General features: G+C 53.0%; 6 protein-coding genes across 6 annotated transcripts; 1 reads left to right on the forward strand and 5 right to left on the reverse strand.

The window, feature by feature from the left end:
* Window positions 1-1,835: 1,835 nt before the first annotated feature.
* Window positions 1,836-5,575, forward strand: J4E78_006229 (uncharacterized protein; the record flags this gene model as incomplete). Its single annotated transcript, XM_049366842.1, has 2 exons — window positions 1,836-3,757; window positions 3,805-5,575. 2 exons carry the CDS (start codon window positions 1,836-1,838, stop codon window positions 5,573-5,575), a joined length of 3,693 nt encoding a protein of 1,230 aa, XP_049221548.1.
* A 144-nt stretch (window positions 5,576-5,719) lies between these two features.
* Window positions 5,720-6,721, reverse strand: J4E78_006230 (uncharacterized protein; the record flags this gene model as incomplete). The annotated part of the gene is made up of 2 exons (XM_049366843.1): window positions 5,720-6,559; window positions 6,623-6,721. 2 exons carry the CDS (start codon window positions 6,719-6,721, stop codon window positions 5,720-5,722), a joined length of 939 nt encoding a protein of 312 aa, XP_049221549.1.
* Window positions 6,722-10,146: 3,425 nt separating this feature from the next.
* On the reverse strand, window positions 10,147-12,635 carry J4E78_006231 (uncharacterized protein; the record flags this gene model as incomplete). The annotated part of the gene is made up of 2 exons (XM_049366844.1): window positions 10,147-10,542; window positions 10,599-12,635. 2 exons carry the CDS (start codon window positions 12,633-12,635, stop codon window positions 10,147-10,149), a joined length of 2,433 nt encoding a protein of 810 aa, XP_049221550.1.
* A 654-nt stretch (window positions 12,636-13,289) lies between these two features.
* Window positions 13,290-15,715, reverse strand: J4E78_006232 (uncharacterized protein; the record flags this gene model as incomplete). Its single annotated transcript, XM_049366845.1, has 6 exons — window positions 13,290-13,352; window positions 13,441-13,715; window positions 13,765-13,894; window positions 13,947-14,207; window positions 14,257-15,451; window positions 15,633-15,715. The coding sequence occupies 6 exons, from the start codon at window positions 15,713-15,715 to the stop codon at window positions 13,290-13,292; spliced, it is 2,007 nt and encodes a 668-aa protein (XP_049221551.1).
* A 6,575-nt stretch (window positions 15,716-22,290) lies between these two features.
* J4E78_006233 (uncharacterized protein) lies at window positions 22,291-24,245 on the reverse strand (the record flags this gene model as incomplete). The annotated part of the gene is made up of 3 exons (XM_049366846.1): window positions 22,291-23,840; window positions 23,889-23,917; window positions 23,989-24,245. 3 exons carry the CDS (start codon window positions 24,243-24,245, stop codon window positions 22,291-22,293), a joined length of 1,836 nt encoding a protein of 611 aa, XP_049221552.1.
* A 556-nt stretch (window positions 24,246-24,801) lies between these two features.
* Window positions 24,802-26,715, reverse strand: J4E78_006234 (uncharacterized protein; the record flags this gene model as incomplete). The annotated part of the gene is made up of 4 exons (XM_049366847.1): window positions 24,802-24,828; window positions 24,877-26,400; window positions 26,447-26,619; window positions 26,676-26,715. The coding sequence occupies 4 exons, from the start codon at window positions 26,713-26,715 to the stop codon at window positions 24,802-24,804; spliced, it is 1,764 nt and encodes a 587-aa protein (XP_049221553.1).
* Between the last annotated feature and the right edge of the window lie 252 nt (window positions 26,716-26,967).

The following is a 26,967-nucleotide window of genomic DNA, read 5'->3' on the forward strand; positions in this document are numbered from 1 at the left end:
TGGCGAGAATTCCTAGTGTCCACCGCGTACCGAGCGTCTCGAGTAACTCCGTCAGTGCGAAGACCCATACCGTGCTCCCTAGAGCCGCGCATGCAAACATGACACCTTGTGCGAGGCCGCTCCGCTGTGGGAAGTACTCTGGTAATATGGGCCCAAGAAGATAGATGTGAATGCCGGTTCCAAGGCCGACCAGGAGTCCCTGACACGCAACAAGTGTTGCCAACTGCGTCCTAGTAAGTGACTGATGCGAGAGCAGTTGGGAAGCTTTACTCACCTTGTGGCTGGCTACTGCAGTTGCGAATCCGATCACAACAAACGCCGTGCCTAATCCGCACAAAGATCTAACGTGACCTCCTAATTGGGGAAGATGCGGGTAGTAGAACACTCCAAACGCGGCGAAGAGCCCTCCATTCCCTAACGACCCTATCGCGGAGATCAACGGGCGTTTGGATAGTTCGGTCTGAAGGAGGACGCCTTCCGTGACAGCCGCTTCTCGTCCGTAGTGTGCTTGGAACACCCCAAAGGCCTGGTTGAGGCCTACTAACGTAAATGCCATCAGACAGGTCGAGCCCAGGATGCGGCACTGTTGTGTCCGTGTTATACGGTCACCAAAATTTTCGGTATCTGGATGGGTGGATATGCTGGATATACTGGATATACTTGAATGTCTGGAGCGCGACTTCTCGCGGAGCGAAGGCCGGGCGCTGTCGACTGATGTCGAAGTAAGCTCACATCTACACAAAGGATCAAAGGTGCAAAACTTACCAGCTTGTTCAGCATCGGAGACGTTCATCTTTTCTATCGCAACAAAAGGTATCTGTGTATCAAGAGTACACAGGAGTGCGAATACCGTCCTACTATCTAAGAATTGTACGTGATAAGTCTGTTTCCCATTCTCCTATCCGTCGCGGAAGCTATGTAGGCAACACCATGCGCGAACTATGGTTCCGCTCATTGTTGAATTTTCGAGTCGCTACCGATCCGTGGTACCATTCAGTGTCATATCCTATGAGGCACTTGCCCCATCCCGGGCATCTTTAGGTCATCCAACACATGCCAGTTGCAAACTGCGTTGGCACGCTCAGGTTTTCAGACCTCCGGTTGGTGAGATGCAGCGGAGTCAGGTCCCATTCAAAAATATCCAAGTGCATGGACAGACTATAGGTTCCGCATTAGACGGGCACGCAGTCCTGACCCACTTGCTCCATCACCATATCCAAGTTGTATGAACTGTTGAACAGTGTGGCCAAGCCGTTTCAGAATGCTGCATGTAATCGAAGTTGGAGTCATTGTACTCTTCTAGGCCTGATGTCGACATGGAGGGCACTGAGTGGTCTACCAAACTTTGTGGTCAATAAGAACGTTCCATTTTCGCGCACATGTTCCTAGCTTGGCCAGAAACTGGCCGCTCCCATGGTAATTTGTATGGGACGACGCAGCATGCTGCGTCGTTTGCACATGCGAACCCCTTCCTCTCCATGTCTCTTGATGCGCGCATGCCCGCGGCATCGCCTACGTCATAGGCTGCCAATCTATTTGTGTTGACATGCACTACCTTTGCATTAAGGTCATTTTCGATCACTAACAAGGATAAACGGAGTAGAATTAGCATCGCAGCCAGATATATCGCGATGTGTTGTGGTAGGAAGATGGGCATAGGGCGGGAATAGCCGGCGCGTCTTGGGTGGACCCTTGCTGGGGGAATATCAAAGAAAGTTGACGATGGGTATCGCCATCAGACGCAGCGCCGCGCATTGCCTCCACCCCTCCGCAGCCTACGCCAACTCCTGTAGGCTCCCTTCCTCCCCAATCCTGGGAGCGCCTTCGACGTCCGTATGTACGTGATTCGGTCCGCACTGCGAGTGTCTACGAAACGACCTCCAGCGCGCTTTATTCGCGGCCGCCGCTACCCTTCGACACCACGACTACGAGCATTCCACACCACACGCACCCTCGCCCAAGCCTCGAACCCGCCGCCCGCGCCCAATAGCACCCCCGCCGACCAAGATGACGTCAACAAGACGGACCGAGAGAAGGCAGCAGCAGCAGTGGAGGAGCCCGCCGACAGTGCGGTAGCATCAGAAGACCCAGAGGTTCTGGCACAGAAGCTGCAGCGATCGCGGGAAACCTCACGCAGGTACTCGGCTGCCTTGCGACGCCAGCAGCGGGGGAAGAAGACGCAAGGGCTGCCGCCTGTCCACATACCAGACTGGTTTCTGAAGAAGAGGGTACTACGCCGCCAGCAATATCTCGCAGACCCACAAGTAGCCAATGCGCCCACGGTTCTCTCTGTTCAAGTCGCCCATGCTGAGTCCGGAGAGCATGCCGCGTGCACCATACCGGCTCCACGCGACTCGGACGCTACCCAGATCCTGTCGCGACTAGTGCGTGGCCTGTGGAACAGGCGCCTGGACGATCACGAGAAGCTCAAGGTGGAGAGGTATCTTGAAGAGCAGATGGCACCGATCGATCAGGCGGAAACACACCAGTCACAAATCCGGAATGACGAAGCAGTCGCTAGCACCGAAGCAGGGCGCCCGGACGAAGTACCCATATCCACAATCACCGAAGACACTGCTTTCATGGACGCTTGGTCCAAGCTGAGCAAGATTCAGAACGACAAAGACATGGATCCGCGCCAGAAAATCGAGGCCATGAAGAAGCAGAGTGCCAAATTGGGCATGGTTGCGAGGAAACGGGAAATCGCAAAGACTCGGCAGGCGGGCAACTCCAGACGCCTATCGTCCTTGGTCGTTGCTGAGATCCGAGCTACTATGGCTGCGTCTCTTTCCTCCTTGCACCCAGCTGGCGACTCGTTCCCTGTTACAAAGACAAACCTTAGCCTTCACTCACCCATGGCTGAGCACGAGCCATTGATAGATGAATGCGTAACATCTACTGCTCTTGAAATGGGCGCTGACGTTGTTGTCCTAAAAGCTCAAGACCTTGCTCATCTTGCTGGAGACTACCTTGGCGAAGGAGCAGAGCCATCACCACGTTCGATACGCTCGCTGGGCTACGAAGCATACCGCATGAACACAGATCTCGGCGATCTCATGAGGGACATAGAAGACTCTATCGCTCAGGACGACTCCGAGTGGAATCAGTCTTCGTCGACGGATCAGCCTGATCCTAATTCAATGCGCCCCCGTGCTATACCCCTCTCCATAATTTCTCTAAAAGGCTCTCTTTCACCTGCCTTGCGGGCTATGACGCAAAGCTTGAAGGGCATGGGCCTCTCAGCAGGCGAATTCGGAACGTCTGATGCGACAGTCGATGAGTCTGGGCGCAGTCAGAACCCTGGGGACGTACAGCTTGAGGATCTGAAGTTAGCCGCTCTCTTAGACGCACTGATTGATGCGGGTGACCTGAAGCAAAGCCGTGGTCTCGTCGACAATACACACCCTTCCCACTCGTCTGAAGAGTCTCAAACATCGTCAAAAGCTCCTGCCTTCTTCGACTACTCTCTGAAGCAAGAAGGTGCCGAGCTTGAACTCAACTCTGCCTTGCCGTCTCCTGCAAAGGCAGACATCAGCATGACTGTTAAAGTTGGATCAGCTGCGAGAACCCTCAACGCCCCGACAAAGTCTAAAGTTATCTACATCCCGGACTTCAAACAACTAAATGCTACACACTATGGTGGCCGCATCGTTCAGAAGCTGGAAGAGCTTGTTCGCAAGCGCCGTAGTGCTGGAGAAAGCGTCATGATTGTGGGAAGCACTTGTTCACGCGACCTCACGCCTGAACTATCCGCCAGGTAAAGATCAGCCACACCGTAGAAATGGCCAAGCTAACACCCACCAGTGGAGTTCGTGCCCTCCAAAGCGAAGGCGAAAGCGGCTTCTTCAGGACCATTGTCGTTGCATCAGAGTCTGGCAGCAGTAGTACACCAAACTTCGACGAAGCTCTCGCATCGTTGGGTAGCAACTCTGCGTCGTCGATTGACCTTTCAACAGCAGAAAAAGACAAATTCCGACGCATCAATCTATGGCATATCCAAGATATGCTTCGCTCATTAGATCCAGCGGCGGCTGCGAACATCTCGAATTTGGAGCAAAGTCCTTTCCGCTTCGCCGAGTGGGCGCCTATTTTCCATTCATCACAGTTCAGTCGTGTGTTAAGTTACGATGAGGTGCACAGGGTGGCATTGACAGCTCTCGGCCTACTTATCACACGCCCAGCAAGCGAGGCTGTAGCCTCTGAGGACGCACCGGCGCAAGTAAGCTGGGCACATGTTGCGCTTGCTATGGGCCTGCTAAAGTCGAGTGACACGACCAAATACACCTCTTTCGAGAAAGCTGCGGCAGCGATCCCGAAACGCTCCAAAAACGCTTTTGGTAATCAGGAAGGAGGGTTTGAGGCAGACCTGAGCAGGAAACGTCCAGACGAGAAGAGCATGCAGCGTCAACGAAATCTGCAACGCATAGCATCTACAGCCAACAAGCACGAAAAGCGGCTCATGCCCGGTATTGCAGACCCGGATCAGATCAAAACGACCTTTGACCAAGTACATGTGCCCACCGAGACGGTAGACTCGATACGAACCATTACCTCATTATCACTACTACGACCTGAGGCGTTCAGCTATGGTATTCTAGCGACGGAGAAGATATCTGGCGCCTTATTATACGGACCTCCAGGCACAGGAAAAACGCTTCTCGCCAAGGCTGTAGCGAAGGAGAGTGGCAGTACGGTCCTCGAAGTTTCCGGCAGCCAAATCATGGACAAGTATGTGGGCGAGGGCGAAAAGAACGTGGCAGCCATCTTCTCTCTAGCACGGAAGTTGTCACCATGCATCGTCTTCCTCGACGAAGCAGATGCCGTCTTTGCATCCCGAGACGCGATGCGCGAACGCACGTCGCATCGCGACATACTCAACCAATTCTTGAAAGAGTGGGACGGCCTCAATGACCTTTCCGTGTTTGTTATGGTAGCTACAAACCGACCTTTCGATTTGGACGACGCTGTCATTCGCCGATTACCCAGACGATTATTGGTAGATTTACCCACACAGGCCGACCGGAAAGAGATCTTACGCATACATCTCAAGGGTGAACAACTCGATGACTCTGTCGATCTAGCAGACATCGCCAAGCGTACGCCGTTCTACAGTGGAAGCGATCTCAAGAACATTGCCGTCTCTGCCGCCCTCGCGTGCGTTAAGGAAGAGAACGAACAAGCCGCTATCGCTGCTGCGAAAGCCAGTACAGAGTCTGAGTCTGAAGCCATATCCACTCCTGATTCGGAAACATCGGAATCTACGACCGCAGCCACATCCACAGCCTCTGAATCCTCCCAACAACAACCCTCCTCGCCATCAACGCCACCAAAAGCCCTACACCTCGTCCGCGGCCAAAACTACATATTCCCCGAGAAACGCATCCTACACTCGCGCCACTTTGACAAGGCATTGCAGGAAATCAGCGCCAGTATCAGCGAAGACATGAGCAGTCTGAGCGCGATCAAGAAGTTTGACGAGCAGTATGGTGATCGCAAGGGGAATAAGCGAAGGAAGGACTTTGGGTTCGGGATGATTGCTGAGAGGAATGAGAGTGCAGCGAGGGTGAGGATATAGACGAAGTAGGAACTAAGTAGGAGATAGCTGTGTGTTAGGCAAGTGATGAGCGGGTAGAGAAGCATGGTGCATGTATATGCTGTACGAGTAGACGCTAGTCATGAAGATGAAGAATGAGTATATATTATCCTACTACCTGCTACCCTACTTCAACATCTCCTCAACCGTCTCCTCCAACGGCTTCGGCGTTCTCCCCGCCTCCTTGAGCAACGCCTCCAACGTCCCATCATCGATCTCGCATTCCCCGTCTTTGAGCGCATCATACGTGCTGCTCCACCACTCCACACTCGCCCTCTCCATGCCCTTCTCATTCACATAGTAATCCTCATACTCCTTCCTACTCACAACCTTGAGCTTGACCTCCTCGCCCCGGACCTTACTCACAATGCGTGCGATATCGCTCAGCGAATGAGTTTTCTTCTGCGACAGATAAAACGTCTTTCCAGCCCATTGCTCGTGCGGCGCAGCAAGTACCTTTGCCGTACCAAACGCCATGTCGGGTATACTCGTCCAGCTCACTTTGCCATCCCCGGCGACAAGCACTTCCTTCCTTGTTTCCTCTTTAAGCCCGAAATAGTATCCGAAATACAGGGGCCAGCTCTCGTTATACAATCCCTCCCTCAACACCGTGTATGTGCACTTCCCTTCCTTCGCCAGGTCAGACAGATACGCTTCTGTCCTGATATGCGCGCGCATGACACCGGCTTTAGAAGGGTTCGCGAAGCCCAGGGAGGTGTAGTAGATGTGCTGCACGCCTGCTTGTAACGCGGCGTCGATGGCGGCGCGGTGGTGGGCTTCACGGCCGTGCCAGAGGGGCGCGTTGTTGTAGTCCATTTCTATACGGGGCGTGGAGACGAGGAAGAGGGATGTGCAGCCTGCGTAGGCGGTGGTGAGGGAGGAGGGGCCGTCGAAGTTAGCCTGGCGGAGGGTGATGGATTGGGCGCGGAGGGAGGAGAAGCGCTCGGAGGAAGGGTCGCTTGATGTCTGCCAGGGCTATTAGTTACGAGGAAGACAAATTGGGTAGGAGATGGGAAGAGAAAGACGTACGCATACTACAAGCTCCTTTGGGGCGATGAGCTTGTTGTCGAGGATGGCGTTTAGCACGGCGCCGCCGAGCTTGCCGGTTGCGCTGGTGAGGGCTAACATCTTGATTGTTGGATACGTGTGGTTCCTGTCAGACTTCTAGATCAAAGAAGAGAACTATGGTCGTTCTTCCAAAGACGCGTCGTGGTTAAAAATGTCGCGTCGATGACTTCATCGCTAATCAGGGTCCACGGCAGTTGTGGTCGTAGTGGGGCGGCTGGTTCGACATTCTCGATTTTGACACTGTCGCGCAATTCGTCTAGGTATCCGAGACATTGGGAGATCCCCTTGCTTTATTCTGGCTTACAGTATCGTAGCCGCGTTCAGCTGTGGGTTGGTATGTCATAACAGGCGCGTGTTAGTGGCGCGTCAGGAGATTAGCTTTGGCAAACCCCGCTCCCGCTACGAAGGGACAATCTTCTTCGTATATACGGGATGCTGAAATGGCACATACCTCGCTTCAAGCTCTCTAAGATTTCCTTGACGTGATCATCATGAGCATATGACGTACTGCTCTTCACGACCACCGCAAATGCCTGGCATTCACACGTGCGAGGTCCTGCAACCGTACCATAACTGCGAGAATGCCCTTGATACAACTATGTTATAGTGATTGTCCGTACTCTGAAGCGAGCGTCAAGACGACGGTCTTCAGCATGGTTTCTGTTCATCTCCCATACAAACATCCCTATTCGACGGTATTTCCCCGGTGGGTCCTTTACGAGCATCAGGCCATGATGAGTGAAACTTCCCCTATCCCTCTTGATCCTGGCCATATAATGGCGATCAAGATCTTTGCGGGGAAGCCAACGGTACATATCTTTACGAAGCCCAATGTAAGGATTGCGCCTCGGGTGTACTTGTTGCATCAACAAAACTGCCAAGACAGGGATGACTTCCCCATCAAGTCGGCCATGCTCTCTGGCATCCCGAAAAACCTCCACGGATACTGAAGGGCTCAAATTCATCCTCGCTATAGACTCGTCGTGGTACGGCCATTCGATCCACAGTACAGGCGCCCTTAGCTTCAAGAACCCTGCGTGTATCTTGCCAAAAGTTGTATTGGGCGGCTCTTGTTCGATCGCGAAGTCCATAATCGTAGTTTTTGGATTCTTCGTGAGGTCCTTGATCCGATGATACATCCTGTGGCTCACTGCCCCTGCGGGCCGGGCTACGTCAACAGCAGCCCATGACCATGAGGGCGCACGGTATACATCTGGCCGCCAAAAGATATCGCCTCCGCAAGTGCTCCAGCACAAGTCCTTCATCAAGGATTCTTTCCAAAGACCCGCGATATATGTATGACCTGTAGATTGCTGGTATAGATCGGCAAGAGCTGATAGTGCTGTGAGTTTGTCAGACGGGAAACTGGTCTGTCGTATTGCATATTCGTCCACGATGCCATGCCAGGGTGGTAGTTCTTCGTGACTCAACAAAGGTTGGTAGAGTCGCTGTTCTTGCGTAGCTGCTGCAAGACGTTTTCCCACTCTTGTTTTCTCCCATCGCTTCCAGCCGCCGCCCTGGCATTCCTTGCCCTTATAGCAGTATAAAGCAACGTATTTGTGCCTGAAATCAAGGACTCTAGGAGATAATCGTCGCTCTTGATAGGTCCAAGCGCGTTCGTTTATATGTTCCGTCTCATCTCCGCAGGCACTCTCATGGCGAACATATACGATTTCGCCTGCATCCGAACCGTCATCGGCAAGATATGGCAGCGATATAGGGAGTGCACGATGAGAATAACACCGTTTCTGCAAGAATCCTTCCGAGACACTTGCTGCTGTAGAAGCAGAAATCGTGACCCAGGCTCTTTGGTAAATTTGGGGCATAGAAGCCAGCTCCCGCGCAAGATCTTCGTCATCATCCTGAATGATGCAGAGTGAATCCACCCAGAGGTAGTCCAAAGACATGGCTATGCAAACTGTGACAGCATCCCGAAGGGTTAGTGGTAGATCTTGTGCTCCAAACCCCGCCTGCATACTGGCGAAGGAAGCAGCAGTAGTTTGAAAGCTCTGTACTCCGCCCCAAACATAGCTCAAAGCGGCCCATCGGGTGTGATGACACTGCAAGTCTTCAACTAAACGGACAGTTGTTTTCTCTGTGGTCGACTCAATCCGTAAAAGTCGCCGCGGTACGAAGTCGACTTGCTTCTGCCCGCATAGAGCATGTGAAGAGTGACATTCTTTGAGCCATCGATACATTACTGCCAAATTTGACTTGGAGGCTACATCAGCATTATACCATCCTCTGGAGATGGTGTCTAGTTCATTGGCAGCTTCACCTATCGCCGATTTGATCAGAATGTGCTAGGTACACACATGGATTGGCATACCTGTTACTCCAATAGGTACCATCTTAACATAACCCACGTCCTTTCCACCAAGTTGGCTATAGTGCCAAAAGTCGAGTATCGGAAGACGGTCCTCGGGAGGGTATTCTGCTTCTGAAAGACGGAGACAATATCGTCCACTTATCGAGTGCTCGCGCCCAAACAGCATGCTCCTATGCCGACGCCGGTGACCTACACAGCCGGGGCATCCAGAGCAGTGTAGCATATGCGACGTCATCAAAGCAGCGGCAAAGCAAAGTATGAGCTCGCATTGATCTTCTGCGGCTTGTCGGATTTCGGCTATGGTATGCGGGATTTTGATTAAACATGGCAACTGTATGATATTCTCTTTGCGGAGCACGATCCGCTGACAATGTTTGCAGCTGTGAGGGTGGATCGGAACATGGGGGCTTGCCATCGCGTTTCAGGCTTGTGATATTTCGTCCAGGACACGACGAGTGTTCGATAATAGCTGGCGAGAACATGTCATAAGTAAGCGGGGCGGTTCGACACTCTTAACGAAAGTTGCAGCCTGCCATAGCCGCGGCTGTGTATTTTCAGCCTCGTTCGTATGCATGTATTCCGGACCAAATCGATTGGGCTTCATGCATCTACAACGACAGAAGTGTGGCTGTACGTTCGATTCGAAGTCATTTACATAACCCAGCGGTATCAAGTGCAGGACGCGTAACGCTGATAAGAGACTCATGTGGGCTTTGGTGCGGGGTTGGCGAAAGGGTGGTGTGGCAGGTCGCATGGAGGCTGGAAGGCGCAGGCAGGACACAAGCGCTTGGACCCATTAGCTGCCTGAGGCAGGAGCGAAAACGCTCAACTCCGGTCGCGCAATTCATGAATACACTGCTGCGCGATAGATGAAACACGAATATGCACACAAAGAGGGATATATTCTTTCTTTCTTTCCACTCCATCTACGCCAACACCATCTCCCACCACCCTATCCATCCCAATCCCTAATGCAAAAACGGCAGGTTTCCCACCACCCCACCACTAAGAATCACACAAACGAAACAAAAGTATGAATAAACGCCGCTAACGATGCAAGAATTCGCCCAAATCCCCTCAGCTTCCAAGTCCGCGGGTTGTAAATGACCGTGATATAGTCCTTTCAAACAAAAAAACAAGACAGAAAACGAATAGCTTACGCATACCGCACACTACTCCTGTGCACCGGCGGCGGCATAGGCACATTGCCATTTGGCGCATGTGGATTTGGTTGCCACGGGGCCGCTGCACCGTTTGGTGGTGGAGGTCCCTGCGGAGGAGGATAGCCGTTGTTGTATTGGCCCATGGGAGGAGGGCCCATAGGTCCGCTTCGATTCCTCCTCGAGCTGCCACCGGATTGGTAAGGCATGGGTGGGGGAGCCTGAGCGTATTTCTTGAGCTTGGAGCGACGGCGGTAGGAGCGCAGGCAGCAGCAGAAGATGCAGAGGAGGAGGGCGCCGCCGATTCCGGCTGCGAGACCGATGACGAGGGGGAGGTGGCGTTGGATCCAGGTGGTGATTTCTTTGCCAACGGAGCCGCCTTCGCAGACACCCTGTGAAGTGTGTTAGTAACCTGGGATGAGGAAGGGGGCAGTTGAGGAGGACTTACGTTACTGCATTGACCTCCACCAGTACAACTTGTTCCGTCGAGGAAGTTTTGCTGGATTCCATAGCACCTAGCTCCGAATTCTGGGCTTGCGCAGCTGATCATGCAGTTGCTGTTGTCGCAGGCATAGGTGTCGTTGCCCTTTGTGTAGCTGCCCATGATGGTCTTGCACTGCATGTCTCTGCTCGTGCACTGTCCGGAGGCACAGCTGAGGCCATCACCACAGTCTGAGCCATCCTGCTTGGTCTTGTCCTCGGGGCAGTATGGCGAACTTCCAGTGCACGTCTCTTGTGGATCGCACTCGCCAACGGAAGCGCGGCAGACGGTGGTGGCAGGAGCGAAACCGCAGTCGCGGCAGCAGTCTTCGTTGGAATCGTCGCACACGGCGTTATTGATGAACTGGCAGGTGTCGGGGTTACAGCATTTGTTGCCCTCACAGCCTGAGGCGCCACCGCAGTCGCACTGCTCGCCGTCTTCAACGATACCGTTGCCGCAGTTTGGACCAGTAAGAAGAGCGACATCGCGGTTGTTGGTAAGACACTGAGACTTGACACTGTTGCGTCCGAGCGCAGAGCAGATGTTTCCAATAGAGCAAGCGGAAAAGCGGGAAATGCCCTCGGAAGTCGAAGGGTTCATGATGAAGCCGCCTCCGGCGTCACATTTGCCTTGGCTGAGGGGGCAGCATTGTTGTGCGCTGACCAGGTCGCTGTTTGCGCATGATTGCGACGTGCAGTCGTGCACAGCACCGTAGGTGTGTCCCGTCTCGTGAGCAATGACCTGCCACTCGGATTGAGTTTTGATAACAACGTTGGCACCAGCGACTTGCTCGCCAGCGTTTCCGCTGTTGTCCTGAGAGCCTGTAGTGCAGGCTTGTCCAAGCCAAGCCAGTCCAACGGCGGATCCGGTGTTACAGGTAGATAGCAATGTCCAGTGTGAATATTGATCGTTCTGCTGGCCCCTCCATGTGGAAAACTGGTTCAGACGGTCTTGGATAGTAATGCTGCCGCTGCAGTCTTGGTTCCATGGTGTCGCCTGCTGTTGCTGTGTCGGGCATTCAGGTTCCGTGATGAGCAGATTGGCCAAGCCGAGGGAGATGTTGAAGGTACTCTCAAACAGCTCAGAAGCCGAGTTCATGGCGTCAATGATGTTGGTCTGCGTCGCGTTCTTGTCACCGTTGAAGGAGCGGACATAGGTGCAGTCGGCGGCCACACCGACGAGCGCGACCTTGCGCGTGCCGGGGCATCCGGCGGTACTGCCAATGGTGGAAGAAAGGTCGACACCTGCACCGTTGCCTCCGGGCTGGTAGTCGTCCTGTCGCTTGAACATGGCACCTATGAGTGACGGGGACGTCGCGGGTGAGACGTCGCGGGCGCGCATGCTAGCAAAGACCGGGTGGTCTGCCTGCGTGTTGAAGAGCAGCTCATCTGACGGGCATTTGACGCTGTCTGCCCGCTTCTTCAGTTCCATGCGCTCCTCGTCGTTGTCGGCAGAGTTCTTCATGTCCGAATCGCGGTAAACGACCATGTATTCCTTGTCGCGCAGGTCAACGTCTGGGTCGTCGGCTGTCCGCACCGCCTTGTAGTTCGTCGCCGTCTTGACATGGTGGTGGTCGTGGTCTACGGTGAAGGTGCCCTCGAATAGCGGTTCCAGCCCGTCCTTGCGTATCCCTATGCGGGCCCAGCCGACCTGATCCCAGCGGTTCCCCCTCTTCAACCATGCTGTGCCCTTGTAGACTTTGTGTCGCAATCGCTCAATCGGCTCTTCCCGCGCTATTGACCCGTCGGCGTTGAGGTGTGTAATGCGGCCGCCGTCTACGAAGAGGTCGTGGTTGGGCTCGAGGCGCAGGCGGATGCGCTTGCCGGAGACATCGAAAGCGAGGTCGAACGACGAGACGGCAGTCACGCGGTGTGTTTGTGTGAGGATGTCGGCATTCTTAGCGAGCGCAATGCTCTGCAATGGTGGGCGGGCGTGTGATGAGGCGGCTGTTATGGTGGCGAGGCCGATGGTGATGGCGGCCCGGAGACTCCCAAAGATGCGCATCTCGTGTGGCGGTGCTTCTCCGCTCAGGAGAAGATGGGGGAGGGTGGTAAAAAGCGAAAGCTACGACAACGCAACGAGAGACATGGGTAGGCAAAGTACGTGTATACAGAAGAAACGCTAGTAGAGGCGAAAGGCTATACGCTGGGTGAACGATGGCGAGCGATAATGGAGAGTCGTAATCGTCTACAGGGGGGCTGTGCAGAAGGGCCAGCCACCGTCTTGGCGGCCGGCAAGCGGACAGCGAGGGGGTCTGGGCGCGACACGAATGAAACTATCCACCCTGCCTGCACCTCTACGTGGTAGACTGCTCTGCTTCGTATCTGTATACGCCGTTGCGCCGCTATTCGCGCGTTTGTTGTCGTGTTGCTCCACGCAGGAACACCCGGATGCACAAAAATTACACTCAACGTGAACCTAGCGGCTGCATATTCGTGCTATATCCGTACTAAACATAGAGGCGCGCACGGCGGCCGCCCAAACAAACACAGCATGGTCATGCCTCAGCGCGCATACTGCCTGCGTCTCACTATAGGACTGCCATTGCTCGGCGCTTGTTCCCTCCAAGCGCGACTGAATTCCTCCCCACCACACTAGCAGAGCTTCGTATGCTTCCCTCCCATGGCAACCACGCCCACCCGAGCCAAGTCGAGCCGTTTATTTCTTCTTAGACTGGTGCACAATATCGATGATCTTGTCGACTACCGACGGATCCGAAAGCTGTCGGGAGGCGTTAGTAAACATCATCCCACCAAGTACGCGTCATCGCCGTCAACAAGAGCAAAATATTGGCAAAACTCAGACTTACTGTTGTAATGTCGCCCAACTGGTCCTCTTCTCCCGCCAAGATCTTGCGCATGATACGGCGCATGATCTTGCCGGATCGCGTCTTTGGCAGATCTGGCACCACAAAAATGGCCTTTGGTGCCGCAAACGGTCCAATCGACTTGCGCACTTGCATCACCAAGTCCTTCTTCACCTGGTCACTTGACTCTGTGCCGTCCTTCAGCGCTACAAAAGCGTTGACGGCTTGGCCTGTCAGTTCGTCATTGATACCCACCACGGCGGCCTCAGCCACTTGGTCTGCGCAACCGTCAGCAACTTGCATATCGGACTTTCGGACATAACGTACGGTGCTCAATAAGCGCGGCCTCGATCTCAGCGGTAGACAGCCTGTGACCCGAGACGTTGACAACATCATCAACACGTCCGCGGATCCAGTAGTAGCCCTCGTGGTCACGTCCGGCACCATCTCCAGTGAACTGCAGATATTATTAGAATTTGCATGTAAGTAATCAGCTTGCCCAAACTCACGTAGTACCCCTTGTATACGTTCAGGTATGTGTCCATGTATCGCTTGTGTGCTCCCCAAACTGTGCGGGCCATGCTGGGCCACGGCTGCTTAAAGGCCAGTACACCCTCGACATCGTTGCCGTGAATCTCCTCACCAGACACGGGGTCGATGATCGCAGGCTCGATACCGAAGAATGGTAGAGATGCGGATCCGGGCTTCGTGGGCGTGATGCCTCCCATAGGTGAGATGACGTGGGAGCCAGTCTCAGTTTGCCAGTAAGTCTGTCTCAGTCAGCAAGAATGTCTATGAACGTACTCAGCCGCAACTCACATCAACAACGTGTGCCTCCTCCTTTCCGACAATCTCAAAGTACCACTTCCACACTTCGGCGGCAATTGGCTCACCAACAGATCCGAGAATCCTGAGGTTCTTCATCTTGTGCTTGACGTGCTCGTCACCCGCACGCTTGAGCAGCCGCAGCGCAGTGGGGGCGACGTAAAACTGGCTGACGTTGTACTTGTCGACGATGTCCCAGTAGCGCGAGAAGTTGGGGTAGGCGGGTGTGCCTTCGAAGACGACGGTAGCTACACCAAGCAGTAGAGGGGCGTATACGACGTAGGTGTGTCCTGTGATCCAGCCCACATCACCACCGCAGAAGAAGACGTCGTTGTCGTGGATGTCGAAGACGTACTTTCCGGTTGCTGCTGCGCCAAGGAGGTAGCCTGCGGTTGTGTGCATGACACCCTTGGGCTTTCCGGTGGAACCTGAGGTGTAGAGCAAGAACAGAGGGTCTTCCGAGTTCATCGACTCTGGCGCAATGTAGTTGGGGTACTTCTCGACCTCTTCGTGCCACCACCAGTCGCGACCCTTGGTCCAGGGAACCTCGGCGCCGGTGCGCTTGTAGACCAAGCAGTGGCTGATGCCGGGACATTGCTTGAGAGCATCGTCGACAATCTTCTTTGTGCTGATGGTCTTGCCTCCACGCTTGCCCTCGTCGGTGGTGATGACGACCTTGCACTCGGCGTCGATGATACGGTCGCGTAGCGAATCAGACGAGAAGCCCGCGAAGACAACGGAGTGGACGGCACCGATACGTGTGCAGGCCAAGAAGGAGATGACGGCCTCTGGAATCATAGGTAGATACAGAGCAACGGTGTCGCCCTTCCTCACGCCCATCTCCTTCAGTGTGTAGGCCAGCTTCGAGACCTGGCGGAGGAGCTCTCCGTATGTGATGATGCGGCCATCGCCAGCGTCGTCGGCCTCGTATATGATGGCCGGCTTGTTGGGATCCTTGAAGGCATGGCGGTCGACGCAGTTGTAGCTGGCATTCAGTCTGCCCTCGGCGAACCACGCGACATCGCCATGTTCGAAGCTACCCGAGGACACGGTCTGGAAATCGCGCTCCCACGTGAGCAGTTCGCGCGCGAGTCGGCCCCAGAAAGCTTTTGGGTCTGTGATAGACTCCTTGTACAGCTTCTGATACTCTTCGAGGTTCTCAAGATGCGGTTTCGAGTGCGGGTGCTTGCTGTGCGCGCGTTAGCTGCGTGCCGTGCTCTCGTCTGGGTGCGATCGCGATCTGGTGGTCGGCCAAACGCTCGGCGGCGCGGGGTCACCCCGCCCACCCGCGAGCTCTGGAGCTTGGATGACGCCGCAGCTGTCATTGTCTTGGTGCATGATGCAATGACCAAACAAACAGAGGAACTCACTCGTAAAACGCCTTGGGAACGTGGAATGTGTCCACCTGGTGGGCTTCGGCCACGACGGGCGGCTTGACGTCTCCTTCAGACATGTCTGGGCTGGTCGATGTGGATTATTTAGCCTGGCTGGCGGGGCAAAGGAGCTCGGCTTCGGCGCGCTGCAATTTCGCGACGAGGACAGTTCAGCAGCTTCACCAGCGTGGAAGCGTAGTCTGGCAGGATCGCAGGTCAGAGACGGACGGATTGTCCAGAACAGTTATATGTCTCAATTCCGGGTAAAGGGGTCGGCGGTACGCTTGATTGCCGCAGGGGCCGGAGTGAAGTTGGTGAATGTTCGGGAAACAGCTGCTTAAGTGGAGCTTCGCGTGGCTGTTCAAGGTTCGAGATTGAGGCGACGCGGTTGGAAGGGGGAGGTTTGTAATGCAGAGCACGAGATGGGCGAACGGCACTCTTATGAGCTGCGACTCTAGCACGGCGTTGGTGATGTAGCCTTACCCCTCGCGTGCCTTCGCTGCGGGGACTGGAATATGACGAACAGCTTATTGCTGGCTTCTGTCTGGGCCCACACGTATTCCGTGGGCGGCACCATGATCCAATACGGATAGCATCCTGTGATGCCCTCCGTTTCTCCGGATCACTAGCACACCACGCCAGTCAGACTGTACTGCTGTGCCGATCCGCCGTCAATCTGCTTGACTGCCAATAATTGGCGACATTCAATTTGCCCTGCTTCACATGCCGTAAATGCGCGCAGCGACATGTTGGCTCATCAGGGCGGGCACTTATTCACCATCACCATGTACCTAGATATCCATGCTCGACCCTGAGGAAAACAGCTTCGGCAGGCAGCCGGCCCGCAACTTCGCGACCGCACAATATCTCCCGGCCGTACGCAATAGCCCGAATTCAGGCGGCGCAGTCGGCCTATAATGACTTGCAAAACTGTCATCACCTGGGCAGTGTCGAAGAGCAGGAGCTCTCCCGTAAGCTACAAGCTCGGCTACAAAGGTGCCGAACCCTCCTACAAAGCTCTTGGTATGACACCACACAAGCCCCAAGCACCCCATTGTGACCAGACTGTCAAGAGTACAAGTTGTACATATCTGGCAGGTTGTGGAGCTGATCGCATGTTCCTTTGCAAACAATGGGCCTGACCACGCGATGCCTGCAAGCATCAGCTTTCGGGCGTGGGGAAGAGGGACGCAGGACCCATCCGAGGCACCGGCAATTGTTACCGTTGGGCTGGTCGCCATATCTGTTCCCGCTTGTCTGTGCTAGCTGTCCTTTACAGTGGACACTTTTGCATGGCGTGCTGGATTGCTTACAAGAGCTAGCTGTTGTGGGTGTGTTTTGTGTGCAGTTCGCGCTAAGCTTTCACCGTGCGAGAGGGTAATATGTTCCGTCTCGGTTGACAGCCCATGCGAACGCCCTTTGAGAGAACGCCTTTGCGCGCATGTCTTCGTGCACATGCTCGGATGTGTATTACAGTTTACGGTAGCGTCTAACGTGCGATCAACACAGTGATCGCGATGCGACCATCCATATACATCTTGGCATTCAAACAGCCGTCGTCATAGCTACCGGCATGCCGTATTGGCTGATGTTGGCAGGTCTGGGCACGCTGAAGCAGATGCCGACCAATAACGACTTACAGAGACGTAATATTTGGAGCATTATCATTGCGGGGCCCCGCAGGGCAACAATAGCCAAACCAAATACTCCAGGGCTCGATCAGTTTACTGTGCCTCTTTAAATGAGCTAACTCAATGACTTCGCGTTGGGATTAAGAAACAGTCTGCATGCCCGGAGATTGGTCTCAACTCTGGTCAGAATGGAAGCCGTTGTAGCCGTGTCTCGCGTCAAACGGGAATTCGCAGCTCAATGGCGAAAATATGGGCATGTCTTCATCCAGTCTACATAGCAACAACAGTCCCATCCACTACATGTACCACCACATCCCCATCCCCACCCCCACCTCTACTATCACTCCTCCATTTCCTCTTCACCAACTCGGGATTAATTACGATCCCCCTCTCCCCAACCCCCTCCCACTCAAACTCATACGTATCCAACTGCCCAAACAACCATATCCTCACCGTCAGCGTATCCGTGATAATGCGCGCAAGATCCTCATCTCGATCCTGATCGCTAGACGTAGGATTCGCCCAAGGGAAAAAGGTAAGCGAAAAGTGTTCGGCTGCTTCGCGTGTTTCAGACTGCGCCATCCAGGATTTGCGCCGGTTCGGGTACCCGGTTATGGTGCTGTAGAGGTAGACGGAGACGCGGCGGTGGAGAGAGGTGGCGGCTATGAAGTCGGGATCTAGGATTGGGTGTGAGCTTAATGCCTTCCGTGGATCGAGGGGTAGGGATGGAGGTTTACCTGATCCAACGTCGGCGCCATTGGCGACATGCGCTAGTTGTTCTGGAAACAATGTGCCTTCCTTGTCCCCTTTTTGCTTTGGCCCCGTTATACCCAACACGTATGCTACGAGTGCATGCTTGAGTGCCGCAGTTGGACTCGAACATTCTTGCAGGAGTTCCGCCATGTCCACGTCTTTGATGCCGAACTTGGCGATTGAAGGTTCCATACTCGGAGTGATACAGGCATGTACGTCGCGGTAGAACTTCTCGATATGCTCATGCATCATGCTGAACAAGTGCGACACGCCGTTCCACACTTCATCGTCGTCTGCCGCAGGGGGTAAGAACGAGGTAACATCCTTGGAAGATTCGTTTGCCACGGCGGCGGGCGTTATCATCGGAGGAGACAATGCAGCAGTGGGCGTCGATGGCATGGGTGTTTGCGATACCTGTACATATGGGCTATGCCGCCCTCCCAGACTGCCAACACCTTTGTGTTGCATCATTCCCAGATCGGGCGCAGAGTCGGCATAGCTTGGGTAATCTTTCGTACTGACGTTTGCATTCTTATGTTTATTCCGCTGCCTGAAGAGGAAGAATGCGGCGGCAAATGCGATTGCTGCGCCAATGATGAATGTTCCGATGGCGATACCCGTTACTGCGCCAGCGCTCAATCCCTTCGTCTCATCGCCAGCTGCTACTCCTGCCAGGGTTGCGACAGTTGCCTGACTTGGATCTTGCGTCGTTACGGATGTTAGTTGGCTGGGTGAGACAGTCTGGCTTTGCGACGTTGATATTGACGTTCTTATGATTGAGGGTTGCGAAATAAAGCCAGTGAAGGTAGCTTGCGGACTAGGGTCGTCGAGTTGGGTGATGCTATTGTCAAGGCCATCAGAGGTAGGCAACGGCTGTATATTCGAAATGCCATCTGATTGAGAACTCCTCCATGGAAGCCGTGCGCTTGTCATGGGAAGACCATTCTCGTCCGTTGGTGCGGTAATTGTCAAAGGAAGAACACCCCCGATGGTCTCTGAGGTACTTGGACCGAATTTCTCACATCCTTCAAACCAAGGATCACATCGCGGTAAGTCGTCGTCAAACGCGATGGTCGTGAAGCTCCGGATAAAAGGGAGCATCTTTACAGTACCCAGGTATATCGAGCCAAACCCAAAGCTGCACTTCAACCACGAATCCAACGGGCAAAAGGCGAAAAAGAGAGAAAAAGATCAGGAAATCGAAACAAATCTCTCCAGCCTCAAGGGCCACCTATGAACAAAGACAACCCCATCGTATAAGCCGATCAGGCTTCCAGCTCAGCCGCAGCATCCCACAAGGCACGCCGCACTCCGCCTCACGCACTGCAGCAACCCAAACCCCGAAAATCCTTCCAACTCCCAGACACACGCTTTGTTGCTTACCGTCGTACGGGCAATCAAGCCAGACGCCTTGTCAAGATTGTGCAGCTTCCCACTATTGGGACGGCGTAACGTGGGGCGCAAGGGTAGGAGTAAGCCAAACCAGTCCAGTATGAGTGCGCGGATACGGCGATCCATTTGTTGCGCTAGGGCGGCGGCTGTTTTGTTGTTTGGGGGCCTGGGGATGCATGTGTGGATAAGGGCGGCTGTGCGCAGCCTTGTTCTTGTTTGCACAGCCTAGGTAAGGGTTGTCCGCGTTGTGCAGGGCATGGTGGGTTTTAGATTGCGGGTGTCTTACTTGTTAGTGGTGTTTGGGCGGAGATGTCACGGCACGTGGTGGTTAAATGGGGAGGAGCGAAGTTTGCACATGCCATTTCTCAAATCCAGGTTGCCGGCGGGCAAGGGCAGGGTCTATGTGTTCTAGCGTCCACCACCACCACTTCTTCTCTGTCTTTCGCGCTTAAGCCTAAGAGGTCTTTTTACAAGAGTACTTTAGTTATATATATTAGAAAAGAAATATTTAGTAATAGTAGTTTACTAAGCTATTTATTTAAAGTAGTTATCTCTATATATACTTATAGTAGCTAAAAATAACTTTATAATAAATATATAATAAGTTATTATAATAGCTTATAAAGTAGAGATAGCTTATACTATAAAACTAAAGTTAAAGCTTAAATAATATATTTATAAAAGTATATCTACTACTATTTTTATCTTTTTATTATAATTATAAATACTTTACTACTTTAAAAAAATTTTAACTACTATTTTTTTATTTTTACTAATAACTAAGTAGCTTATTTTACTTTTTTAGTTTTTACTTTAAATTTTAAACTTAATATAATTTACTATAAAGCTTTATTTACTAAAAAGCTATTAGTACTAGCTATATATATATAAGAAAGCTAGTAAATACTTTATAAGCTTAAAGTAATAGTAACTATATTTATATTTAAGTAGCTTAATAATAGTATATAATTTACTTAAGTAATAGTATAAAGTTACTAATATTTTAGTTTTTAGCTTTTTTAAGTTTTATACTAATAAGCTTATAAAACTAAAAATACTACTTTAAAAGCTATTTTTAGTATAGCTATAGCTTATACTTATTAAAAAAATCTTTTTTAAATAAGTAAAAAAACTTAAGTAGTAAATAGTATTAGTAAACGTATTAATTAATTACTATAGTAAGTAATTTTAGTAAAAGTAGAAGTAAAAAAAAAAGTATTATAAGTTAATTTTATAGCTTTATAATATTTACTATTTATATAAAAGAGTAGCATTATAAAAGAAAAAAATCTACTTCTAGACTAGCGCCTTAGTAAATAAAACTAGGATTACATTAATACATTAAGGACCACCACTTCTTCAAACCTTGTTTCTGGTTTCTTTGGTGAACTTCCCTCGAGTTCGCTTGTCGGTATGGGTACTTTGGCACCTTCGGTACCTTCAAGTTCTTGTGCGGTCTCTTGGCAGGGAAGCTCTGCTGTGCTGTACGATCCTTTGTGGGCCAGCATCTCCACAATCTGATGGTGAGCGGAGACTTCAGCTGCGCTTTCGTCGGAGCTATACCCCCGCGCTCTTTGTTTGCGTCGCCTGATACATACAAAGGCGATGATCAGGGCTACTAATACTGCCAAAGCCACGATGCCGGCTGCGATTCCTCCCTTTGCGCCGTTGGAAAGACTCTTTGAGTTGGTGGAAGCCGCGTTCGTGTTGGTGGAGGTAGCTGAAGACGTGGGGGTAGAGGAAGTCGAAGAAGCTGTCAATATCGATTGTCAGCGATTATCGTGTTGCTCATGGGGATTATAGAAACATACCCGTCACTTTCTCCAACCTCCCGTTCTTCAGGAAGCACCCTCGTAGCCCCAATGTCTCACAATTTTCATCCAACCCCTCCACCAGATCCGGCGCCAACATCGCCGCATCAATCACAAACCCTGGATACACAGCCGTCGCCGCATCGAACGTAGCGTTCATGAGCCAACAATTTTCGAATTTTGTTGCGCCGAGAGGTCGAAAATCGAAGCCGTAGCACAGCGGCTCTTTCTTGACGCAGCGGCCCATGCAATCGGACCAAGTTTCTTCGAAGGTGGGATCGAGGAAGTCGACTTTGGCGCCGATATCTTTGCCGCAGAGGTTTTGGAAGGGTACGGTGAGGTTGAAGTCGTGGTAGGTGGTGGTGTTGCCTTCGCATCTGTCGCTGTCTGATTGTGCGGTGGTGTGTGTGATGATTGTGAGAAGGCATGCGAGCCAGACGTATGAAGGCATTATGGGCAGCACAATAATGAGTCGTCCCCTACTTAGCAGACGGTAAACAGAGATCGGGAAGATACAAGAAAGGCCGGATTTACTGAGCACCTTCGGTAGCTAAAATACATCTTCTCCGTCTTCTCCCACAGCCTGGTAACGAGCATCGGCCCCCTCAACAGATGCAGCGGACATGCCGCAGACGATCCTCTCGACGTCAAGATCTGTACTTTACCCAATGATACTCGCACCGTGCATCTTCTCCTCCAGCCACATGTTCTTGGCAAAGCACGAGGCGTTCTCAGCCTTGTGCGAACCTCAGGAGCTATGCTGAGAAACTGGGTCCGTTGTAAGGGTGGAGTGTATAAATAGTCTGAATGAACGGGAGAGAAGACGATCTTGTATTTTACTGCGCCCTTGAACAGGAATGCTGCGCAAAAGATTGAACTTAGTGAGTAGCTAGCCTCGTCCGTCAGAGTGAGCGATATGTATGCCAAGAATATGGCGGTTCATGTGCATTGCGGGACGGCCTGCCGTAATCGTTGTTCATAGAAAAGATCAGCTTCAATGTTGATCAAATTTGCAAGTGTCGACTGGCTTGACGTTGTCAAGTAACCGCCATTGCTCTCCACCTTCCCTCAATAAGAAAACGGCCTAATAGCATACGTCTCCTTCTCCTCCGGCAGTGGCGAAACAGGCTTCTCCATAAATTCGGGGTACAAATACCACGCCAAGTGTTTGCCCTCCGTCTGCGCACTAGTCCACCCATTGCCCAACCAAGCCAACCTGTTGCTCGTCTTCCCCACACCATGTAGCTCTGTACCGTCACTCTGTCCCTCGAGCTCATCCAAATAAATATAGTCGAAGTCTTCCCACCTCGGACTCCTCATCGTCTCAACACAATGCAACGTACTTCCTGGCCAGAGCCCAACGACCTCGCCCGTCCCCTTGTTCTTGTACCAACTTCGGCATTCGTCGGCGAAGACAGTGCCCTGGAAGTAGGCGTCGACGTATTCGATGAAGTCCTTCTCGCGCGCTTCCTTGACAACCATGGCTGCGATGTTTTCTTTTTGGATCTTGCGGATTGCTTTGATGATGTAGTCGCCTAGGGTCTCGATCATGCACGTCAGGCTGCCGGAGCCGATTGCGGCGTTGGGACCGAGCATGGTGAAGAGATTGGGGAAGCCAGATACGGAGTGTGAGAGGTAGTTTACGGCGCGGTCCTCCCACCTTTTAGCAAGTGGCAGGCCGTTGCTGCCGGTTAGGGGGAACGGAGGTGGGGCTGAGGCTTTGAAGCCTGTGGCACACACGAGAACGTCGATTTCGTGCGTTTTTCCGTCGGCTGTGTGGATTGCGGATTCGGAGATGTGTGTTATGGGCGATGTGACGAAGTCGACATTGGGTTGCGTCAAGGCTTCGAGATAGCCTGGACCAGGCGTCAACCGACGGCACCCTGGGGAGAAGGAGGGTAAGAGTGCTTCGAAGATCTCAGGCTTGCTCTTCAGCCTCTCTTTCATGTGCTGATGGAACATATCCTTTGCGCCCTTTTGTAACTCAGTCCCTTTCATGGTAACAGCATGGATGCTGTTTCCATCTTCCTCGACTGAAAGCCTGAACTTGTGGTAATATTCTGGATCGTTCGCGAAACGATCGCGAAGCTCTGGGGGAATCGTCGAACCATTGAAACCGTACTTGTCCCATAGCTGTTGGCCGAAGGGAGGCGAGATCCACGTCTTACTACGCACAAAGGTACTAATATGAGTACCTGGTAGACGCTGCAGCGACGGGACAATCTGGATGGAGGAGGAACCAGAACCGATGACGCCTACTCGCTTGTTGTTGAAGTCGTAGGCTTGATTCCAGACTGCCGAATGCATGACCTCGCCTTTGAACGTCTCAAAGCCCTTTATCTCAGGCCAAGATGGTGTGTTCAAACCACCCCTCCCTGAAACAAGTACGTCGGCCTTGTCCTGTAGCACATCTCCTGTGTCGAGATTCTTCACTGTGATGTTCCACTTCGCAGTCTTGCCATCCCAGTGGCATGCCTGAATCTCATGGCGTAGCTTGATGAAGCGATCCGCGGAGTACTTGTGCGCTACGTCTTGGAGGTAAGATTGAATCTCCGCAGACGGGGCATAGAGCGACGACCAGTTCGGGTTCGGTTGGAACGTATACTGGTATGAGTGAGCTGTAGATTATTAGCCGTGGTTGTACTCGTAAGTTCAAGCTTGCTTACATGGTATGTCGCATGCGCAACCGGGATATCTGCGATCAAGTCAGTGAATGCACTGCGAAACAGTAAGAAGACCTTGGTTAGTCACAGAAGAAATGCTTACCTGTTCTCGTACCAAGTCCCTCCAACGCCGCCATTCTTCTCATAGATGACAAGATCGACATTTCTCAATCTCTCTGGAATGCGAATGCCGCAATAGATGCCCGAGTATCCAGCACCGATAACAACAACTCTCAGACGTCGCAAGTTTTCCACAGGCGCATCGTTGAGCTTGAAAGGCGGCTTCGCTGAAAGCCCATTGGCATCCTCGTTAATGGAAATGCCAGGCGCGTCGATAGGAAGGTTAGGTACTGCCGACATCGTCAAGAAAGAACGAGTTACACAATAGGAGTAATTGCGCGACGTGTATCCAAATTAAATGGTTTATTCAGAGGCTAGACTGGCCAGCGTAGGTGGTAGTATAGAGTATGACAGAAACGATCCAGATGATGTTGCCCGCAAAATGGCGACAGAGAACCGTTATAAGTACGGCCACCTACACCCCTCACCATCGTCAGGGCTGGCCGTATGATACAAGTGCCGAAGCAGTAGGCGGAGCGTTAGCGAGACGTCGAGTTACCAGTCGGATTCAGCAGACGGCCTGGGGTTCCACCGCTAGGCTTAGCCTATCAGAGCGCGACAGCCTCCGCATCTGTGTCGGCCGAGGCGCCACCCCGGACCTCCACATGCGTCCCGCTGCATCCCGCAACGCGCTCTTAGTGACTTCGCGGAATGTCCCCGTGAAGACTTGCGCGTTCGGCTCTGGATAGTTTTCTATCCGTCCTGTGCAATACAGCTGAGAAACCCCTGCGATGAGCGGCGCGATAGTTGTGCCGCAGAGCTGCAATTGAGTTTGTTCCATAGACGATCCCCGGTACTACCTCGGAACCGTGACGATAGCAATCTGTAGTAGTGTAAGCAATTGGAAATCTTCTCTTCGCATTTTGCATACCTGATTTCCAAGAGCGATAGATAACCTAGAACTATCTGGCTCCCAACCAAGACTGTACTCTCCGTCTATGGCCGGGTTCCATTTGTCGCTGGGAGTTTCACTGGCGCGCCACGAGGCAATTGGTACATCTCTCTTTTCTACATCCCAAACAGTGACGGCATCGGGGCCTGCTGCAGCTAAGAGCGACCCGTCTGGAGAGAAAGCAATCTTAAAGGCCTGCGTACCATCCGTGGTAGGTAGATATTTGACGCATTTGAAAGGTTCGTTTGCGTCCCAGATGCGCGTTGCACCAGCCATGGAGCTCGTTGCAAGCAGAACAGAGGGCAGCGAAGAACCGTTCGTAAGGTGGCTGGTCTTTGATTTTACGCGGAAGCTGAGATCGGTGGGGTACTCATCAGGATATTCGTGGACCTGTAGTTGTATCGAGTCGTTGGGGTGGAGGATGCCAAGATAGTACTTCCTGTCTTCGATACCCAGCACGGCGATGATCCTAGACGCAGCGTCATACTTGACTGTTTCCCATGTTACTGAAGTGTCGAGGGTTTGCTGGGTAGTCAGGGAATCGTTGACTTGGTAGATCTTGAAGAGCTTGATACCACAAACGACAAAAGCAGAGTCACTTATCCAGTGGGCGTCGAATATGGCCGTGTCGGTGAATTCGGTCCATGCGGGTATAGAGTCGCTATCGTTCTTCCACACCTTGATGGAACCCTTTTCGCCGTCTGTTGATATCGAGAGCAGCAAGTTTCGTTCGGGGTTCCAGCGAAGCGTGTTGATGAGGCCGGCAGTGGAGGAGATGACCTGTGAGGCCTGGCCGCCTTCGGTAAGCTTGATGAGCTTGTCCATCATCATCTTCTCTCCGACTTCGTTGGATCGCTGTTCTCGCACAGAGACAGTGAGTTCGTTGTCGGAATGCCAGCATAGCGCGGTGACGTCGAAGTTGTCGACGGGTAAGGGTATGTCGAAATGCTGGGTAGGGGGTTCATGGCCAGGGTCTTTGCTCACAACGTGAACTTGGAGTAGGGATTTGCCGGCTGCGAGCAGTACAGGGGAGTCTATAGGCCCCCATAGCGTGTGCTCGATAAGACAGGCAGGGTCTGAGGGGGGAGGGATGGAGACGATGCCGGGAGTGAGATCAGCCACAGCGATGGCCTCGGTCTGGATCTCAGCGTCCTGGCCGATGCTGAGGGTGGATATGGGGATATCAGCAAGCGAGGGCGACTCGGCTTCCGAGACCATGGGCTCCGACTCAGCCCGCACGCTGTTGGTCACATGGGTGGTGCCGTTGTGCTCGATTTCCATGGCATCGCCGTTGACCTGGGGCTCGGGGCGCGGCTCGACGCCATTCGTGGGCTTCGTCTTCTTGCGCTTGAGCGTCTTCTTGGGCGGGGGCTCTTGGACAGCGCCGTTGGCCTCGGCAGCGAGTTCGTGTGCGGGAATGCCCTTGTCGAGGGTCAAGAGGTTGCCATTGCGCGCCGAATAGGGTCGTCCGTGGTCGCTGCCGAACTTGTAGCGCGGCTCCGTCTGCGCTCGTCAGTACCAGCTTCCCGCGCGCGTGTATGCGACGTACATTGCAAGCCTCGGCCTGCAGCTGGTCGAAGCACAGCCCGTCCTGCACGAGCCTGATGAGGGCGTGCTGCTCGATGTTCTTCGCAAAGGGCAGCGTGTCGGGGTCGCGGATCCAGCATCGCGAGAGTTGCAGGGCGGCATTACCGAATCCGGCCTCCTGAAGATATCGCCATACTGCACCTAGACGTCAGTCATGCAGGCCAACAGAGGCGTGGGCTGGGGACGTGTACCGAGATAGTTCATCGCGTTGCTGCTGAGAGTCTCCGCCATGGCGCATCCTGTACGCGCTGCATGCGCCGGGGAGCAGAGTGCGTAGGGTCGGTGAGAGGCGGGGCGTGCTGGGTGCGCGATTCGTGGTGGTGGTCGTCGTCGAGCTGGTAGGAGGATCGAAGGCTACCTGCAACTACTCAGCACTCTGGCGGCCGCTAGTCCCCACAGGATCTCCGTCCGAGCGTCGTTCATGATCCCTGCCGTCAACACATGCAGACGCTCCCACGCCTGCATGCGCAATTCACCCTCGAC

Source organism: Alternaria triticimaculans, assembly GCF_023758025.1.
Source record: "Alternaria triticimaculans strain BMP 0046 chromosome Unknown scaffold_8, whole genome shotgun sequence".
NCBI lineage: Eukaryota > Fungi > Ascomycota > Dothideomycetes > Pleosporales > Pleosporaceae > Alternaria > Alternaria triticimaculans.